General features: G+C 39.3%; 2 protein-coding genes across 7 annotated transcripts in view; one reads left to right on the forward strand and one right to left on the reverse strand.

Annotated features, from left to right (window-relative positions):
• Positions 1 to 7,997: 7,997 nt before the first annotated feature.
• METTL18 (methyltransferase like 18) lies at positions 7,998 to 10,410 on the reverse strand. 3 transcript variants are annotated; one of them, XM_027564767.1, is made up of 2 exons: positions 10,324 to 10,410; positions 7,998 to 9,379 (listed from the first exon to the last, which is right to left on the reverse strand). In XM_027564767.1, the coding sequence occupies exon 2, from the start codon at positions 9,165 to 9,167 to the stop codon at positions 8,046 to 8,048; it is 1,122 nt and encodes a 373-aa protein (XP_027420568.1). In that variant the 5' UTR covers positions 9,168 to 9,379; positions 10,324 to 10,410; the 3' UTR covers positions 7,998 to 8,045. The 3 variants fall into 3 exon arrangements, with proteins under 3 accessions (XP_027420568.1, XP_027420567.1, XP_027420569.1); XM_027564766.1 differs by having other exon boundaries at positions 10,244 to 10,343; XM_027564768.1 differs by lacking the exon at positions 10,324 to 10,410 and adding an exon at positions 9,683 to 9,794.
• The window catches only part of C16H1orf112 (chromosome 16 C1orf112 homolog), a 50,927-nt gene continuing 39,901 nt past the window's right edge, over positions 10,365 to 21,390 (forward strand). For 2 of the 4 annotated variants that reach the window (XM_027564759.1, XM_027564760.1), the window contains exons 1-6: positions 10,365 to 10,669; positions 16,485 to 16,524; positions 17,725 to 17,813; positions 19,205 to 19,309; positions 19,835 to 19,975; positions 20,897 to 21,062. In XM_027564759.1, the coding sequence (XP_027420560.1) occupies positions 10,466 to 10,669; positions 16,485 to 16,524; positions 17,725 to 17,813; positions 19,205 to 19,309; positions 19,835 to 19,975; positions 20,897 to 21,062 (745 nt within the window). In that variant the 5' untranslated portion in view covers positions 10,365 to 10,465. The remainder of the gene's footprint in view (positions 10,670 to 16,484; positions 16,525 to 17,724; positions 17,814 to 19,204; positions 19,310 to 19,834; positions 19,976 to 20,896; positions 21,063 to 21,390) is intronic. The other 2 variants (XM_027564758.1, XM_027564757.1) reach the window with 2 other exon arrangements.

A 21,390-nucleotide genomic window follows, 5' to 3' on the forward strand; every position in this document is an offset into this window, starting at 1 on the left:
AAGACCTACAAGAATTTTGAGTTCTAGAAAATTTTAGACACACCTAAAGAATGCTGTCAAGTCTTGGCCTTGTCTACCTCAGATTTCCATTAACTGAATGAGGACGATACATTTTTCTGTTTATCTCTTTGACTAATTTTCTCACAGTGTGTGGCTTTGTTCTTGGCAGGTTCTGAGGCATTGATTTCTCTGTAGATGTGAAATATGATCAGGCTGGTTGAATGATTGCTGTTCATTGTATTGGGACCAGGAGTTGAATCTCGCTGGTGGGGACCTGCTGAATTTTAGAGAAGGCTGAGAAAATTGCTAGAGCTACACTCACGCTATATGGCTAACTGGATATGCTGTGTTAGGAGGCTTTCAGAATCGTGCAGCTGCTATGCAGCTGAGCCCTCCAGAGAACCTTAAGACTCCTGGATGGGGTGATATGGACAGGTTTCAGTCACTGTCTGCCTTCATTGCTCATGTTGGCAACCTCTGCCGCAGTGTCCAGTGTGCAGGGGGAGATCACATGCGAATACTTGTCTCCGCAGCTCATCCTCTAGTTCAAATGTTTCTTGTGAGTTCACCTGCTGCACAGTTAGATCCCTAAGACCTTAATGCCATCAAACTGTGCTGGTTGCCCCTGACAGAAAGGCTGTAAATCACCTTGAGAAAAGAAAAGAAAAGCACTGTCTCTGATAGTTCCTCACTTCCTGTATTTAGTGGATGTTATCTGATTCTCTTGGTGTTCATCAGTTTATTGCCCATTTTCCAATCCTTTATGAGTCAGAAAGTTGTGGAAGTTTGTAAGGCTAAAGCGCAGGGCCACTAAGAAGTGTAAAAGGGCACATGGAGCTGAAAACAGCCCTATTCCACTTGCCAGTTCTGTTCTTAACCTGAGGCTGAATCTGCCTGGAGGGCATGCGAAGTCGCTTCAGTTTTATCCAACTGCTTGTGACCCTATGGACTGTAGCCTGCCAGGCTCCTCTGTCCACGGGATTTTCCAACCAAGAATACTGGAGTGAGTCGCCATGCCCTCCTCTAGGGGGTCTTTCCGACCCAGGGGTCAAACCTGTGTCTGTTATGTCTCCTGCATTGGCACCCAGCTTCTTTACCATTCGCACTATCTGGGAAGCCTGCCTGGAGGGTAGAGTGTCTTTTTGTTTACACAAAGGCGCCACAGTCGAGCAGCAGCATGGCCCAAAGCACTTTGGGTTCCATGACACCCAGTACATCCGATTCTACTGCAAAGGCTTATGCTGCTGCTGCTAAGTCGCTTCAGTCGTGTCTGACTCTTTGCAACCCCATAGATGGCAGCCCACCAGGCTTCGCCATCCCTGGGATTCTCCAGGCAAGAACACTGGAGTGGGTTGCCATTTCCTTCTCCAATACATGAAAGTGAAAAGTTAAAGCAAAGTCGCTCAGTCGTGTACGACTCTTTGTGACCCCATGGACTGCAGCCCACCAGGCTCCTCCATCCATGGGATTTTCCAGGCAAGAGTACTGGAGTTGGGTGCCATTGACACACTGCCAAAGGCAAGCCTTCACATTGACTTTTTCCATCCCATGAATATATACCATGGAAAAAGAGGCAGCATCCCCTTTGTTGCATTTTTAAAGATCATAATAACCCTCTTGGCCACTTACCCTGTTCTATAAGGGATAAGAGTTGTCCTTTCTGGATGCTTTGGCATTGTGGAGCATGAAGGATGAAGAATGCATCTTGGAAATCTGTTGCTAAAAACTCAGTCACATGCCGGCTGTGTTCTGCCTTCAAACTTCCCGTTTTTCAGATTGCCTGTGCCCTTAGCTCCCTTTCCACTGTTCCACAGAGGCTCCCTGCCAGTAGCTCAGAAACTGAGGAGGGTGGGGATGTGGGTGTCTCCATGCAGACCCGGAACTGACACACTGCCTTTAAAAACATTTAGGTTACTAAGCTGTTTGTTATTATTGTAACTTTTACTGTTTCTTTCAAATCAAGTTATTACTCCTCCTGGAAAAGCACTTTGACAACTTCCTGTATAGAGGATGAAGTTACTTTCAAAGGTTATCTGAGTTCACTTTTAATCCCTTCAGAAAACAGCAATCGGCATTGTGAGAGACTAACTATGATAAACGTACTGTGGCTTCCCCCACTAGAAGTTACATCCCAGAGCTGCAAAAATGGAGTCTTTTATAGCACAGAGAACTTTCTCTGCTGGGCTGCACTCAAGTTATGATGGTAATTTTGAATTGCACTTTTACCCAAAGAAAAAATTTAATATCAGCAAATTCAGTGCAACCATAACACAGAATGAGAAGTTCAGGAAATTCTGGCTGAAGTGTAAGCAAAGAATCAAGGTTATGTTGTCACATAGGTTTCTTTTTATTTCTTTTTATTCAAATAGCTATTCATTAAGCTCTTATTTAACCTATATGCAGAGTACATCATGAGAAATGCTGGGCTGGAAGAAGCACAAGCTGGAATTAAGATTGCTGGGAGAAATATCAATAACCTCAGATATGCAGATGACACCACCCTTATGGCAGAAAGTGAAGAGGAACTAAAAAGCCTCTTGATGAAAGCGAAAGAGGAGAGTGAAACGTTGGCTTAAAGCTCAACATTCAGAAAACTAAGATCATGGCATCCGGTCCCATCACTTCATGGGAAATAGATGGGGAAACAGTGGAAACAGTGTCAGACTTTATTTTTCTGGGCTCCAAAATCACTGCAGATGGTGATTGCAGCCATGAAATTAAAAGATGCTTACTCCTTGGAAGGAAAGTTATGACCAACCTAGATAGCATATTCAAAAGCAGAGACATTACTTTGCCAACAAAGATCTGTCTAGTCAAGGCTATGGTTTTTCCAGTGGTCATGTATGGATGTGAGAGATGGACTGTGAAGAAAGCTGAGCACAAAAGAGTTGATGCTTTTGAACTGTTGTGTTGGAGAAGACTCTTGAGAGTCCCTTGGACTGCAAGGAGATCCAACCAGTCCATTCTAAAGGAGATCAGTCCTGGGTGTTCTTTGGAAGGACTGATGCTAACGCTGAAACCTCAATACTTTGGCCACCTCATGTGAAGAGTTGACTCATTGGAAAAGACTCTGATGCTGGGAGGGATTGGGGGCAGGAGGAGAAGGGGACGACAGAGGATGAGATGGCTGGATGGCATCACTGACTCAATGGACATGAGTCTGAGTGAACTCAGGGAGTTGGTGATGGGCAGGGAGGCCTGGTGTGCTGCAATTCATGGGGTCACAAAGAGTCAGACACGACTGAGCGACGGAACTGAACTGAGCTGAACTGAAGTTCTAATAAAACCTATGGATGGTACTAAGAAGAACCCGCTAGCTGAGCAGCTGACCTCATCTGACCCATCTCCCCTGAGGATAGAACAGCACGCGCGTCATTGGTGACTGCATTTGACAAAGGCAGTGTGTCATCTCTGATTTTTAATATGCTATCTAGGTTGGTCATAACTTTCCTTCCAAGGAGTAAGCGTCTTTTAATTTCATGGCTGCAATCACCATCTGCAGTGATTTTGAAGCCCAGAAAAGTAAAGTCTGACACTGTTTCCACTGTTTCCCCATCTATTTCCCATGAAGTGATGGGACCAGATGCCATGATCTTAGTTTTCTGAATGTTGAGCTTTAGGCCAACTTTTTCACTCTCCCCTTTCACTTTCATCAAGAGGCTTTTTAGTTCCTCTTCACTTTCTGCCATAAGGGTGGTGTCATCTGCATATCTGAGGTTATTGATATTTCTCCCAGCAATCTTAATTCCAGCTTGTGCTTCTTCCAGCCCAGCATTTCTCATGATGTACTCTGCATATAAGTTAAATAAGAGCTTAATGAATAGCTATTTGAATAAAAAGAAATAAAAAGAAACCTATGTGACAACATAACCTTGATTCTTTGCTTACACTTCAGCCAGAATTTCCTGAACTTCTCATTCTGTGTTATGGTTGCACTGAATTTGCTGATATTAAATTTTTTCTTTGGGTAAAAGTGCAATTCAAAATTACCATCATAACTTGAGTGCAGCCCAGCAGAGAAAGTTCTCTGTGCTATAAAAGACTCCATTTTTGCAGCTCTGGCATTGTGAGAGACTAACTATGATAAACGTACTGTGGCTTCTCCCACTAGAAGTTACATCCCAGAGCTGGGAGGGACTGGGGGCAGGAGGAGAAGGGGACGACAGAGGATGAGATAGCTGGATGGCATCACTGACTCAACGGACATGGGTTTGGGTGGACTCTGGGAGTTGGTGATGGACAGAGAGGCCTGGCGTGCTGCGGTTCATGGGGTCGCAGAGTCGGACATGACTGAGCGACTGAACTGAACTGAACTGAAGGCAGAACACATCTTGCACGTGACTGAGTTTTTAGAAACAGATTTCCAACATGCATTCTTCTTCATCCTTAATGCTCTGTAATGCCAAAGCAGTCAAAAAGAAAAAGAAAAAGACAACTTAGAAATAAGGTGAAGTAGGGGGCAGGGCTGTGGAGGGAGAGAATGAGGGTTGGCCTTGGGCAGTGAAAGTTCTTCAATCTATTTATTTCTCCAAGTTCTGAACTGGGATTTGTAAACTGTAAAGTCTCAAACCCAATTTTTAACAAAAGTGAAAAAGGCTTCCTATTTGATTGAGAAAACAGGGTGACTAAATACTACGAGAATTCATGAACATAATAATTTCCATTTATCCATAGTAATCATGTTGAAGGAACCATGATAAAGGCTCAGTACTAAGTTGCTGGGTTGTTTTTGTGTGTGTGTGGTAAAGTACAGCATTTATTGTAAGGCACAAATACAAGAATGGGTGGTTCATGCTCTGAAACTCCAAACTCCCTGAAAGGTTCCCAATATTCACAATGATTTTTAAAAAGAATTCTCTTAGAGAGATACTACTACAAACCCTGCTTTCTAGTTGGGGAAACTGAATTTTAACCCAAGTATTGAACTCCAAAACTCATTGTCTTGACATATTAATAGATGCTTCTTTAAATGATTCAACTATTTACATGACAAAGTGTACTATGCTATGCATTCTTCTCTTGGATTTATATCCATGCTTTTATCTCCAGTCTCTTTTGCTGCCGGCTATCTTAGGTAGATGTGTTCCTGATCAGCGGTCACCTCCAGAATTATCTTTAATGCCCAGGATTATCTAGTTCCCAGGACTGGGCTTCTGTTTTGACTCCTGCTGTTTTCACTAGGCCTGCCTCCCTTGGGGCTGAAATTGTTCCCTGAGCCCCTATACAGGGCTGTGTCTCTTCTACTTCTGGAGAAGCCTCCTGGATGACATCTCTTTGGGTGTCTAATTCATCACAGAGAACTGAGAGATACCTGTTTGTCTCAAAATCATTGATGCTGACCATTGTCATGGGACTCTCATCTAATGCTTTGTACCTCCTCAAATAGCCAAACCTGCTGTCAGGGCTATTCTGCCTTATCTAGTAGGTGGGTCTGGAATTGTAGCTGTGACATTGACAGTAACCATATCTTAAGTACAAACATATTACTACTACATACTTTCTCACCAGCTATACCTGTGCATTTACCTGAAGGAACACAAATTATTTGTTTATAAATGACTTTCTTCATATTATAGGTTTATACATATATATATATGCACACACATATATACACATGATAAATGCATTAGGGGTTTATGTTTCAGTTCAGTTCAGTCACTCAGTTGTCTCTGACTCTGCGATCCCACAGACTGCAGCATACCAGGCTTCCCTGTCCATCACCAACTCCCGGAGCTTGCTCAGACTCATGTCCATTGAGTCAGTGATGCCATTGAAGCATCTCATCCTCTGTCGTCCCCTTCTCCTCCTGCCTTCAATCTTTCCCAGCATCAGGGTGTTTACCAATGAGTCAGTTCTTTGCATCAGGTGGCCAAAGTATGGGAGCTTAGGCATCAGTCCTTCCAATGAATATTCAGGACTGATTTCCTTTAGGATGGACTGGTTAGATCTCCTTGCAGTCCAAGGGACTCTCAAGAGTCTTCTCCAACACCACAGTTCAAAAGCATAATTCTTCGGCGCTCAGCTTTCTTTATAGTCCAACTCTCACATCCATACATGACTACTGGAAAAATTATGACTACAAAAAAAATTCTTTTAATGATGTATGTAAATAAGTTGGGGCTTCCCAGGTGGCACTAGTGGTAAAGAATCCACCTGCCAAAGCAGAAGACATTAAAGGATGCAGATTCTAGCCCTGGGTTGGGAAGATCCTCTGGAGAATAAAATAAAAATACAGCCCATTTGTGTTCTTGCCTGGAAAATCACACGGACAGAGGACCCTGGCAGGCTACAGTCCAGGAGGTTGTAAAGAGTTGGACATGACTGAAGTGACTAAGCATGCATGTAAATAAGTTTAACTGTGGCTTTCATTTCAGAATAATAAAAGGGTCCTAAAATATTTGGCATTGTAAGGCACGGTTAAGAGCACTGGGGTGGTGAAGAGTAAATCTTCACCACCTTTTAAAAAAAGACTTTAGTTCAGATTCAGGTTCTGAATATGAGGACTGTGATAAGGATCAAATTACCTTCTTGAGTCTCAACTTATCTATAAAATGGAGACAGTAATTATAATTCAGGGCTGTTATGAATATTAAATGTCAGTGTATGTAAATCCCTTCTACCCTGCATATAGTAAATGCTGAAAACTGTTAGCTATTATGATCATTATTAAAATATGGATGATATATACCTTGTAAGATTATAAAAATTCAGCAACAAGTAGACAAACTGCCTAATTAACAGACATTGTGACTATCACATCTCATTGAATCCAGGTTGTACCATTATTTTAGTTACCTCCAAGAAAGACAATAAAGACTGCCAGTGGCACAATAGTTATAGATAGTAAGGTTGAAAAATGAAATGTTAGTCACTCAGTCGTAGACGACGCTTTGTTACCCCAAGGACTGTAGCCCGCCAGGCTCATCTACCCATGGAATTCTCCAGGTAAGAACATTGAAGTGGATTGCCATTCCCTTTTCCAGGGATCTTTCCGACCCAGAAATTTAACCTGGATCTCTAGCATTGCAGTTATAAATAGTAAGGTATAGATTCCAATTTCAGGTACGTTAAGTGTGAAAAATTTTGCATTAAAATAAAAAATACTTTATCTCTTCTTCTCTTCCCTATTACTTAAAGAATGAAGAATCTTTACTCCTTAGAGTTTGAAATTGTGTTTCCTATTCTTTTTCCTACCAAGACCCTAGGATCTCCTACTTACTTGGCCACAAAAGGGCTACAAGCACTGTAAGCTTTCTGTATCACTTTTATACTATCATGATTCCCCTTTATCTATTCCATCTCAGTGTGAATTCAACTGCTCAGCATTTTGATTCTTGTTATATAAGATAAATGAATATTTTAAAAGCCCAAACCTCTTCCTAGTTACTTAACATGTCTGATCTAGTATTTAGGTTCAGAACCATTCAGTAATGCATATGTACACCTTTGGGCTTTCCAGATGGCTCTAGTTGTAAAGAACTCACCTGCCAATGCAGGAAAGGTAAGAGATGTGGGTTCCATCCCTGGGTCAGGAAGATCCCCTGAAGGAGGGCCTGGCAACCCACTCCAGGATTCTTGCCTGGAAAACCTCATGGACAGAGGAGTCTTGCAGGCTAGTTTATGGGGTCACAAAGAGTTGGACATGACTGAAGCAACTTAGCACACATGCATGCCTTTAAAGTGAAAAGCATGGTGATTGACCAGGCACTCCATGGGAACAGAAACTGACAAAGTCTGCGAAGAAATTCAAATGTGAAGTAAGAAATGGCAAATTTATATGCTAAAGGTGGTAGAAAAGTTAAATAGAATTAAAGTGGAGAGTAGAAAACTTTCTCACAAAATTACTTCCTAGGAAATCTCTTCAAATGCTCAGAAACACTGTTCTCTCAGTCTCACCAACAAGTAAAGTGTTAATATAGTTGGTCTCTTATTTGGCTAAACAAAATTAAACAAACATAATAATTTCAGAAATAATAGAAATCAGAAATCATTCAAAATAAGGTTTTAGTTATTCCGTTTATTTCACTTAGGACGCTCAGTGGACATTAAGTGGGGTACTTAAAAGTCATTTCAATTAGGCATCTCTTTAGTCCTTCATCGATTATTTCAAGTGTTCTAGTCTCAAATACATTCCTTTCTTCTACAAACTTCTGAAAGAGATGAGTACCTCCACCCACACCAAAATAATGTACTTTGCTGGCCAAAAGCACCTGTCCATTTTTATCTAACAATCTAAGGAATGTTTGGTGCAAAGGAACATAATAATCTGGATTGTAAATCGTTTCTGAAGTAAGAATGAGATCATATTTTTCAAAGAGTTTTTCACTGCTCAGTACAAGCTTACAAAACTCAGACCACTCCCCTGAAAAAAAGCGGCATTTACATAGCTCTTGTGCTACTGTTGATCTCCTGAGTCTTTTCACATCTGGTTCATTTACATCATTTTCTTCATCTTCCAAAGTCGAGTTGGCCACTACATTAGGTAAGGTTACTTCATCAATCACCACACTGTTATAATCTTGAAAATGAATTTCTTTGGCACCTCCCTTGAGTGCCATTATACCGAGCAACCCTGATCCACAACCGAGATCCAACACTTTTTTCCCAGCAAATTTCACTTTGGCCTTTGTCAAATATGCCAGGAGGTCAAAGGTACACTCCCAGATTTTCAAGCCTCCTTCATAAACACCTGAAATCAGGTCAGAGTGAGAAGAAAAGCTTTTTGAAATGATATTTTCTCCAGGGAAGTTCTCTTTCAACAAGGTGGTTTTCATTATTGATATGTTAACATGTTGGAGACCTGGTAATGTTTCTGTGACTTTATTTTCTAACACTTTCTTTAAATCTTTAGGCACAGCATGCTCTTTGGCAACTTTCAAGCAGGGCTTTTCCTCATGTGGTTCCAAGTTACTTGAACTGTTAGCTGCACCAAATGAGCTGTCTGGGTCTTGAGAGGGAGCCTCATTTCTCTCTGACTTATGTTCCCACAAATGGTCCTGCAGCAAGTCAGATTGTTCTGTGGAACATTTTTTGTCTCTGTGTGTACCTTTTTGTCTTTCTGAGACTAAAGATTCTTTTGAAGAATGTAGGGCCAAAGCTCCATCTCCAAGAGATGTTAATTCATCTTCCAGATGGTCTTCTATAGTGAAATTAAATTGAAAAGTCATTCTCTCATAAAATGCACACAAACGTTAAACTTCAAGGAAGCTTCTTCAACTTCTGGATAAAACTGATGACACACATATAAACCTGCCTCAATTAATTATTCTGTTAGTTTTGCTGAAGGTCTATTTCTCTTTAGCTGCATATACAGTTATAAATATTCAGAGCTATTTCCAAATGACTTTCAAGAGGTCTTTGCTCTTCTTTCAGTGCAGCTCTAGAGAAAAAAAAAGAAAATTGTTATTAAGAAGCAAAGTGACACATTTCATTTAAATTTAATACTAAACATTCCACCCTCCCCCACCAACAGCTTTTCTATGAAAGCTGTGCAGAGAGAGGGAGACAGATTTGGAAACACACACAGCCTTCAGGGTTCAAAAGCTGAAGATAATAAACTCTAAAAACGAACAAAAGAACAGCAGCAGTAGCAACAATTAAAAACAATACAGTCCGAAATTCTCGAGCAGAAAATGATCAGCTTAGCGATTGTCACGACCCTGCCCAAACATATAATATTTACCTCTTAAACTGCCAGAATCTCTTCAGTCTGTTACCGTTTCATGTAACAGGACTTCAAGATTGAATCTTGCTCAATGAGCATCCCTTTAAAAACATGCACAGGTATGCTGATGTGTGTAAATTCACCCAAATGACCTAACTACAAACATTTAGCCGAGATCAGCAGCCCTAAGTGTACTGGGAGTGAGGTGACTCTGGAGTAATTAGTAAAGATTAGCTTGACACAAAATAAGGGTACTGAACCGTGTGGAGAGGCCCGTAGAAAATGGAAGCAACTTAATCAAGAGGGTCTTCTCTGTATCTACTGTGCTAGACACTTAATATATACCATCAGTTCAATCTGCACACCAATTCTGACAGGTGGGTCTCTAGACCCATTACACAAGATATAAAGTAGGGTCAACATATTAAGTGGGTAGGACGGCGCCTGTTTCTATCCCACTTCACCGCGGGACTTGTAGTCATTCCTGGCCGCATGCCCAGGTCAAACCCAACCCCAGATGTGCAACCAAAAAGCCCCACGGGATGGAAGGTTGTAAATCTGGGGACTCTCGGCCCTCACCTCCCCCACAGCGTCTCAAAGCAACGTTGACAGCGATCCAAACTTGGAGATGCTCACCGCCCGACAGACTCCCGACTCACCTCGCGGAGAACGCCGGCCAGACTCGCCAGACCGGAAACGTGCACCAGTGAATCGAGTCCTCCCCAGGCCAGACAAGCCCGGCTTTCTTCCCAGTCGTGCGGGGCCCGGGCTCACCAGGGAAAGCGGCGCCCTGTCTTCTCTATGGTCTTGGTTCGCAAGGCCTGCCGGGACGGTGGGAGTTTCCGGTCTTGGTTCTGGCGGGAGTGTTTTGAAGCTTTGGTGCTGGGCGAAAGCATGTCTCAGGAACGCGCTGTCCCGGAGAGCGCGGTTCCACTGGAAGAAATAAGTAGCTGGCCGGAGGAACTATGCCGCCGGGAATTGCCGTCTGTCCTGCCTCGGCTCCTTATATCCTTTACTGTCATTTCCACCTGGAGAGGGCTGTGGGGCCGGTCTCCAACTTTCTGTCTCATCTAACCGGCTTTTGGGCCTTGCTGGGTCCATGCGGCTTCAACCTTCTCCGCTCTCTGTTGACAGCGAGATGAGTAAGCGAGGAAATGAAGGGCGAGCGAGAGCCGTGGGTGCTGAGGCCAAAGTCACGCTTGGCTTTGGCATTCGGAGGGCTCTCGGGTGTTCTTACAATGGTTTTCGGCAGTGGATATGGCGTTTTCTTCCACTCCTCTGAGCCTTCAAGTTGCTCTGTATGTGCAGTTAAGTGTCATTACTTTTGCTTGGTGGAGAGCGGGGGAGACAGGAACTTAGCCTTGAGCTGTAAGGTGAGCCGACTCTGGATGAAGTAGAGGAGAGCGAGATACTCCGAGCGCTCATCTCTAAAATGGGCGGTGATAGTGAATACCTTCCTCCACTATTTTGAGAATCGAATTAAAGGACGTAGTTCTGCCATGCTGCTAGGTCTGTAAAAGATGTTAAGCAAATTCAAATGTTATTCCCGTCCGGTTTTCAAACTTCTTGGTTTATTGCTGGTGAGAAGTTGCTTCGTTTACTAATTGGCTTTCATGTGCTGCGTTTGAGGTACTTAATGACTCTTTTGTTCAGGTGCAGACCGTTTAGTAGTTGAATCCCTTTTTGGTTGTAAATGTATGTGGAGGCCTAGCCCTTCGTGTGGGGGAAGGCAATGGCACCCCACTCCAGTACTCTTGCCTGGAAAATCCCATGGATGGAGGAGCCTGGTAGGCTGCAGTCCATGGGGTCGCTAAGAGTCGGACACGACTGAGCGACTTCACTTTCACTTTTCACTTTCATGCATTGGAGAAGGAAATGGCAACCCACTCCAGTGTTCTTGCCTGGAGAATCCCAGGGACGGGGGAGCCTGGTGGGCTGCCATCTATGGGGTCTCACAGAGTCAGACACGACTGAAGTGACTTAGCAGCAGCAGCAGCCCTTCACGTTAAAGGGTAGCTTTTTTTTTTTTTTAACAGCTTTGAGCACAGAAAACTTAAAACTGCACTCAAAAACAAGGCCTTCACTTGAGAAATTCTGAACACTGCACAAATAATTTTTTACAGATAAAGCCAAATGTAGATATTACTGTCACAAAGAAATCCCACTTCAGTGCCAAAGCCCTTTCTTAGTTGTTGTGCAGATACGGAATTTCTGTCCTAAAAGATTTTTGATTTCTGCAGCTAATAGCCATCCTTATCCTCAAAAACTTTTATAATGTACATAATACATAGCAGGCCGGGTGTTAGGCTTAGGGGGAACAAAGAGAATGGTTCCTCTCTCCCCGCCCCCCCCCCTCAAGCTTATAGGGGATTTCAGTAATTGAAAGTAAAAATTTTTATCCCCCCCCCCCCCCCCCAAAAAAAGTCAACATTCCCTCCTGGTTTTCATCTCAAACTTAAAATTCAAAAGAACCAAAACCTGTTCTTTTGATGAAATTTTAAGTTTCATCTCAAAATTTGAAAGAAACTAAACCCCTAGGCTTCTTAAACGGTTTCACAAGCCAAAACCTTTAATCAAGTTCTTTCATTTCTGCCCTCAGACTGTATATTGAATCCATCATCCCCATTTCCTGCCACTGCTCCAAACCCCCATAACCTCTCATCTGGGCTGTAGTTAATAGTTCTTTTGCTTCTACTCATGTCCTTTTATAGTCTCCCCCAAAAAAGTTCATATTGAAAAACATGTCATTTCCTTTTTAAGGCACCCCTTACCACAAAGGCTTCTTAACAAATTAGGAATAAAATCTAAACTTTTACTTTGAGGTCTCCTCATATTCTAAGCCTTGTCCTCTCCTACTTAGCTCACTACATTCTAACCAGAGATACATGAAGGTCACCTACCTTAGGATCTTCATGTTTGTTGATGTTCCATGTAGCTCTTCTCCCAGTCTTTGGTAGGTCTCATTATTCAGGTTTCAGCTCATATGTCAGCTACTCAGGTAAGCCGTTTTCAGACCCCTCAGTTTTAGGTGGTTTCCCCAAACCCAGTCAGTAATACTTACCACATTGCTCTGTTCAGTTTTCTAAAGAGCAGTCAGATCGTTAATAGAAATTATGTTGTTTACTTTGTTTCCTTTTAGCTTTTCCTCACTATACTGTAAAGTTCATAAAGGCAGGAATTTTGTTTTCACTGCATTGTCTCCAGCACTTAGAATAGTTCCTGGCATATAGTAAGCATTCAGTGAAGGGCTAAAAAATTTTGTCATGTTTTAAAATGGCCTGAAGTCTCATTATATAATTTTGTTTTTCAGCTTTTGGTTTTACTACAGCACTTTTAACAAATGAAAGATATTTTCTATAAATCCACAGTTCTGTCACCCAAACGTTATTATTTTTATCTTTTGCATTTTACATGTTATTTTTCAGTCTTTGCCTGCATGTCTGCATAATCATAACTGAAGTTTAAATTTTGGAAGAGGTTAAATTTTTTTTTTACCTTTCCTAAAATTTATACATGAGGCAGATTCTGCCCAGTTTGAACTAAATTAGTTCTACTGAACTAAAATGAGTTAGTGACCATGCCTCATTTTGATTGCTGCTGTAAGATATGTAGTTGCAAAGTAAGATTTCAGAAAAAGAATGACTTATATTACTGTGATGGGGTTGTGTTTTTTTAATTTTTCTGATTGACACATGCTTTAATAATTCTTATATTATTTTTACAGTAAAAACTTCCTAACAATTATTCTTAATGGTTTGAAAGTGTATAGTTTATAATGTGATTACTGTTAACTTTTACAGTGCATATAGGATAGTTTATTATCATGTATTTGTAAGCTCCTATTTGCAGAAGAGTTTCAGTCTGATAAGGTGATAAGATAGATATGCTAATAACATGAAAAGAAAGTAGAAAATGATTGGTGACAGGTGTAGATACAGTACTATAGAAGTGCTAAGGAGAAATAAATTTGTTTCAGAAACCATGGATTATTATGGACTGTTTCTCATCTGTCAGAAATATGTCATAATTACATATAGTTCGAAGAGATAAGTTTATCCTAGAGCATTTTGAAAATACTTCCTTAAAGTATTTTCATTCTATTGTTTGTTAGCTTAATAAGCATTACTTTTTTAAAAGCAAAATTAAGCCAGTAATTTGAGTCTCATCTTAGTCTCTTATTATCATTGCTTAGACTTCAAGAAAGGTCTTTTGAAACACTATTCTCAGTAGTGAATATTTTACTCAGTTCAGTTCAGTCGCTCAGTCGTGTCCGACTCTTTGCGACCCATGGACTGGAGTACGCCAGGCCTCCCTGTCCATCAACAACTGAAGTTTACTCAAACTCATGTCCATTGAGTCAGTGATGCTATCTAACCATCTCATTCTCTGTCATCCCCTTCTCCTCCCACCTTCAATCTTACCCAGCATCAGGGTCTTTTCAAATGAGTTAGCTCTTCATATCAGGTGGCCATACTTTGGAGTTTCAGCTTCAACATCAGTCCTTCCAATGAACATTCAGGACTGATTTCCTTTAGGATGGACTGGTTGGATCTCCTTGCAGTCCAAGGGACTCTCAAGAGTCTTCTCCAACACCACAGTTCAAAAGCATCAATTCTTTGGCACTCAGCTTTCTTTATAGTCCAACTTTCACGTCCATACATGACTACTGGAAAAACCATAGCCTTGACTAGACAGACCTTGTTGGAAAAGTAATGTCTCTGCTTTTTAATGTGCTGTCTAGGTTGGTCATAACTTTTCCTTCCAAGGAGTAAGCGTCTTTTAATTTCATGGCTGCAATCACCATCTGCAGTAATTTTGGAGCCCTCAAAAATAAAGTTTGTCACTTGTTTCCACTGTTTCTCCATCTATTTGCCATGAAGTGATGGGACCAGATGCCATGATCTTAATTTTCTGAATTTTAAGCCAACTTTTTCACTCTCCTCTTTCACTTTCATCAAGAGGCTCTTTAGTTCTTCACTTTCTGCCATAAGGGTGGTGTCATCTGCATATCTGAGGTTATTGATATTTCTCCTGGCAATCTTGATTCCAGCTTGTGCTTCTTCCAGCCCAGCATTTCTCATGATGTACTCTGCATATAAGTTAAATAAGCAGGGTGACAATATACAGCCTTGACTTACTCCTTTTCCCATTTGGAATCAGTCTGTTGTTCCATGTCCAGTTCTAACTGTTGCTTCCTGACCTGCATACAGATTTCTCAAGAGGTAGATCAGGTGGTCTGGTATTCCCATCTCTTGAAGAATTTTCCACAGTTGATTGTGATCCACACAGTCAAAGGCTTTGGCATAGTCAATAAAGCAGAAATAGATGTTTTTCTGGAACTCTCTTGCTTTTTCCATGTTGGCAATTTGATCTCTGGTTCCTTTTCTAAAACCAGCTTGAACATCTGGAAGTTCATGGTTCACATATTGTTTAAGCCTGGCTTGGAGAATTTTGAGCATTACTTTACTAGTATGTGAGATGAGTGCAATAGTGCAGTAGTTTGAGCATTCTTTGACTTTGCCTTTCTTAGAGATTGGAATGAAAACTGCCCTTTTCCAGTCCTGTGGCCACTGCTGAGTTTTCCAAATTTGCTGGCATATTGAGTGCAGCACTTTCACAGCATCATCTTTTAGGATTTGAAATTGCTCAACTGGAATTCCATCACCTCCACTAGCTTTGTTCATAGTGATGCTTCCTAAGGCCCACTTGACTTTCACATTCCAGGATGTCTGGCTCTAGGTGACTGATCACACCATCGTGATTATCTGGGTCATGAAAATCTTTTTTGTACAGTTCTTCTGTGTATTCTTACCACCTCTTCTTAATATCTTCTGCTTCTGTTAGGTCCATACCATTTCTGTCCTTTATTGAACTCATCTTTGCATGAGATATTCCCTTGGTATCTTTAATTTTCTTGAAGAGATCTCTAGTCTTTCCCATTCTATTGTTTTCTAATATTTCTTTGCACTGATCACTGGGATAGGTTTTCTTATTGCTCCTCGCTGTTTGGAACTCTGCATTCAGATGCTTATATCTTTCCTTTTCTCCTTTGCTTTTCTCTTCTCTTCTTTTCACAGCTATTTGTAATGCCTCCTCAGACAGCCATTTTGTTTTTTTGCATTTCTTTTTCTTGGTGGTGTTCTTGATCCCTGTCTCCTGCACAATGTCATGAACCTCCGTCCATAGTTCATCAGGTACTCTTGTCTATCAAATCTAGTCCCTTAAATCTGTTTCTCACTTCCACTGTATAATCGTTAGGGATTTGATTTAGGTCACCTGAATGGTCTAGTGGTCACCTGAATGGTCTAGTGGTTTTCCCTACTTTCTTCAATTTAAGTCTGAATTTGGCAATAAGGAGTTCATGATCTGAGCCACAATCAGCTCCCGGTCTTGTTTTTGCTGACTGTATAGAGCTTCTCCGTCTTTGCTTGCAAAGAACATAATCAGTCTGATTTCAGTGTTGACCATCTGGTGATGTCCATGTGTAGAGGCTTCTCTTGTGTTGTTGGAAGAGGGTGTTTACTATGACCAGTGCATTCTCTTGGCAGAACTCTCTTAACCTTTGTCCTGCTTCATTCTGTACTCCAAGGCCAAATTTGCCTATTACTCCAGGTGTTTCTTGACTTCCTACTTTTGCATTCCAGTCCCCTATAACGAAAAGGACATCTTTTTTGTGTGTTAATTCTGGAAGGTCTTGTAGGTCTTCATAGAACCATTCAACTTCAGCTTCTTCAGCATTACTGGTCAGGGCATAGACTTGGATTACTGTGATATTGAACATCTTAATACTATAATACTAGTTCTCCCTTAATTTTTTTACTCTATGTATCAACATTCTGACAATTGGATTGAGCATATTCGTAAGTAAAATTGTCTTAATTGTATGATTGCTTTGATGTCATTAAAGCTTAAGTCCCACATCTCAATACAGTTTCATATTCCTTTTGAATTTATTCTTCCTGTTGTACGGTTACAACTTTTGTTATCTTCAGTTAGTTAAAATGACCAATTACCTCAAATTATAGTACTTAAAAAGTTTTAAATTTCAGTCTGCATAGATACCAAAAGTGTTCTATTTGATAACGTGTGATAAGCACAATGTACATTTTAAATATTAGTTGTTAAGCTGGTTAGACCTATAAAAAACATAATTTGCAGTCTACTGAATAACCCTCAACCTCTTTATTTGTGTAGTGTTAGTTAGGAAATACTTTCTAAGTTACAAAAAGCTGCTTGTTTAGGCATGACTAATTTGTTATTTGGAAAAGTTGACTTTAACCTCATCTGTCTTCATTACTCTTACTTGATGTTATTTACTTATTTACTTAGAAAAAGAGGTAGAGAATTAAGACTGTCCTTTCTAGTTTCCCCATATATTTTGAGTTCTTTTCTATTTACGTTTCACTTGATTGTGGAATTTGCTTACAATCTTGAACCTATGTGCTGCATATGGGCATATGGAGTCTAATTTTTTTTAAGTAACAGTTATTTTTTTATCCTGAGGTTAAGAGTTATGCACATTCAGTATAGAAAATTTGTTAACATGTAGAAAAACAGAATAATAAAACAATTATGACTCTGAAATATTTCAGATTTTGGCTTAAGACATCCTCATCTTGATTCTGTATATTCCTGCTAGCTTATCTGTGTATTATTCTTTGTATATACATGTTATATATATATTAAAATTAGAATTATACCATTTGAAACTCTTTTCATTTTAGCTTAAAGTATTGTGGACATTTTATCATTGTTTTACATAATCTCTAACAAATGTTTTAATGATCACAGATCCTATTCAGTAGATGTACCTCATCCATTAACTAATCCTCAATTACTGGACATATAGGTTGGGTTGTTTTTTTTTTTTTTTAATTTTGCTATTATTTCAGGTTATTTAATTGTTAATAGTTTCTCTACATAGACTATGGCATTTTGAAACTGTTCAAAGCTTTTGGTTGGTAGTACTTAAATATGCTTGCATTGGGAATGGATAGTAATCTTTGTTGGCTGATGTGACTTAATATTGTTAGAAAATATATTACTATTTTCTTTTATAGAAATTCTGAAAATTATTGTGGAAATGTTTTTACCTCATATGAACCACCTGACATTGGAACAGACTTTCTTTTCACAAGTGCTGCCAAAGGTATAGTACTACTATCTTAATCAATCTACATGTTATCAAGGCTAGTAAAATGTATCCTCAGTTTTAGGCCATTTATTCTTAATTTCTTAATGTATCACATGCTTGAAATACAAATAAAACAGTTAAAAATGATTTCATGTGAGAATATAATGGTGTTAGTATGATTGTTAGGTGAATAAACAACTTATGTTTTTGGAGAGTATGGATTTTTTACTAATTGAATTTTTATTATTTGTAGTTAATTTTAAATACTCTTGTAATTTTTAAAGCTATTCATTGAAAATTGGGATGGATGATGAAGTTAATTAAGTCTCTTTTTGTATCTTTTCTGTACAGTTTATTAATAATTGTTAAATTTCATTGTCTGGAAAAATGAAGCTAGAATTTATCAAAGCAGCCTTAGAATAAAAATGGCTGGAATATTGGTAAAATCAAGTAAATTAAGAGGAAGCATCAAATTCACCACTGCATTGCTACTTTTTAGATATATGTGGTATACCTTTTCTCTGAAAAGCAGAGTCATTACTTTTTTTTTTATTATGAGAACTAAAGGTACTTTGCTGACAAAATGAGACATTTTTGTGTGATAACTTATCTCTTATTAGAATGGACTTCTAAGTGTAGCTTTGAAGCAAATAGTTATCAAAACTCCTTTTACTCATTCACTCAGTTCTCTAAAAAGATTCTTAAAATTTGTTCTTGATACCAAAAAAGGTCCAGCTAACCTATGGATGAAAAGGAGATGTTGAGTGTTAACAGGCCTAAGGGAAACAGTATCCTCTTTAATTACAGTGTGTTGTCAACTATGATTATTCTTGTAGTGTAGTGTTTAGGCCACTTAACTTGTTTAGATCTTAATTTGGCTAACTTTTCAGACAAAAACACTTAGTTCTGAGGTTACGTACTGTGTCTCTAATCTAGGAATGGTATTTTGAGCTGGTCAAAAATGGAAACTGGATAAAAAACAAGTAAATAGGTAATTCAACACAGATTCATTACCACTACCAGAAAATATCCTTTTAATGTTCACATGGATGTTCATTGGTTAAGATCATCATCTTTTATTTATTTAAGTGTAAGAGTAGCACTTTTGTTACAACACCAGAAAGTGAACTTTGAGTGATTTCTTTATGGATATTATTACAGAAATGGAAGACATCAATTTTTGTTGAAGACTTTGTATTTTTCAAAGAGATTATATTGCAGAAACACTATACAAAAAATACTATACACACACACATTATTAACTTTATTAGGTACAGTTGTTATACTGGACAATATCCTGTGGCTATTAATAATGCAAAATCAAGTCAATTTTTTTCTTGAACGGTGTGTCTTTCTTTTCTAGTGACTTCTATTACTGCTGTTTATGACCTGCTTTGTTTTCACAGACTGTGAGATTATTTGATGACATGATGTATGAGTTAACCAGTCAAGCCAGAGAACTGTCAAGCCAAAATTTAGAAATCCAGAGCACTCTAAGAAATATTTTACAAGTATGTCAAGTATATTAGGAAGGGGGGTGGGGCAGAACTTCAAGAATGTGAGAATTTTTGTACTAATATTAGCTGTATACTGTTTATATAATGGCCCAATGCTAGAATTAAATTTATAGAATTAAAGATAGGAAGATATTGCAAAAGGCATAAATGAATTTTTATAAAATTTTGTGCTTAATAAACATCTAAACTTGTATAAGTTTAGACAAGTAATAAACTAGTGTAAAACAAATATAATCAAGATATCATGCCCTATCTATAATTCCAAGGCATATGTGTAGAACACCTGCCATATACTTTGATGTGTGGGTTAGTATGCCAACTTCTTTTTTTTAACCAAATGTCTAGCCAGTTTTAATATTTGTGATTCTGATAGACTAAAGTTATGTGTAAGGAGGAACAGAGGGTCGGTTTTGTTCATTGCTATATCCCTAGTATACTAGTGCAGTTCAGTTTAGTCGCTCAGTCATGACTGATGCACAGAAAATACGTTCTGAGTGAAACTTCTTTCCTTATTTCCAGACAATGGTACAGCTATTAGGAGCTCTTACTGGATGCGTTCAGCATGTCTGTGCCACTCAGGAATCCGTCATTCTAGAAAATATTCATAGTCTTCCCTCCTCAGTCCTACATGTAATCAAAAGTACATTTGTACATTGTAAGGTGAGTAATGGGTCTAAGTACACTTTAAATGGCCTAGAATCCATGAGCAAAGGGCCTGAATTGGTAGTGTTTATGTTTGTTCATGGGAGAAGGCAATGGCATCCCACTCCAGTACTGTTGCCCAGAAAATCCCATGGATGGAGGAGCCTGGTAGGCTGCAGTCCATGGGGTCACTAAGAGTCAGACACGACTGAAGCGACTTGGCAGCAGCATGTTTGTTCATAAGCTTACATTTATCCTGTATTATTGCAATGGATTTTTCCACAGAGCAAACAGCATGTATGTAAATATTTGTTTCAAAATAAGTAGTTGTAGAGAAATCTTACAAAGGGGCGCTTGCAGTTTCCTTGTTGTTGTCTTATTCTGTTGCCTCTTGATAAGGAAAGAAGTGATAAGGATTCATGTTGAGTCACAGGGATCCTGAAATAGTTCTGTCGTGGCATTGGTGACTCAGGTGAATTCCTTAACAATTAGTTGCCTATAAAAGGACCTTGACCTTTATTTAGTCCTGTGGCAGCTTTAAAGCAGAAAAGCTGGCCTAGGATTTGTGGGTCACAGGCAATTTTGATAATGCTGTTTGTTGGATAATGCTGTTGTTGGGTGATAATGCTGTTTGTTGTTACCTAATCCTTCTCTTTGGTGATAGGGTACTAAAATGTCATGCCATGGACCTAGTGTTATTAATCTCCTTTTTTGTTCTATATTTGTAAGATCTTAGAAGTCAGAGATTGTATTTTATACATGCCTGCATCTCTCAAAGTACACTATATATGATGAAAGTTCATTAAGCATTTCTTTAATGAATATGTCATTCAGTAAAAATATTAAATTTATAAGCTCTGATAGAATGAGTTAAAATAAATTTGGCTCCTGAGCGTTCTCTGATTTGCTTTTTTCCTCTCGTTATTTTTTTGTGATCAGAATAGTGAATCTGTCTATTCTGGGCGTCTACACCTAGTCGCAGACCTTCTGCAGGCTCTTTTTAAGGAAGCCTATTCTCTTCAGAAGCAGCTCATGGAACTGCTGGATATGGTGTGCATGAACCCTTTAATAGATGAGCATGATGATATTTTGAATATGGTAGTAGGTGAGTGAGGAAAACGTACTACTTGGTATGTGATGTATATTGACTATAAACCATGCATCAACTAAATTACTGAACCCAATCATTGTTTCTAATTAGCGATTCATGATATTAAATTTATAAAAAAATTTAAATCCTACCCAATAAACTTTTAATCTTTTCAATTTTTAGATTTTGTAAAGTTGATATTTGATGCATTAACAGATTTATATATTTGGTGATTTTCCCTACTTTTTCTTCAATTTAAGTCTGAATTTGGCAATAAGGAGTTCATGATCTGAGCCACAGTCATCTCCTGGTCTTGTTTTTGCTGACTGTATAGAGGTTGTCC

This window comes from Bos indicus x Bos taurus, chromosome 16, assembly GCF_003369695.1.
Source record: "Bos indicus x Bos taurus breed Angus x Brahman F1 hybrid chromosome 16, Bos_hybrid_MaternalHap_v2.0, whole genome shotgun sequence".
In the NCBI taxonomy this organism is placed as follows: Eukaryota; Metazoa; Chordata; class Mammalia; order Artiodactyla; family Bovidae; genus Bos; species Bos indicus x Bos taurus.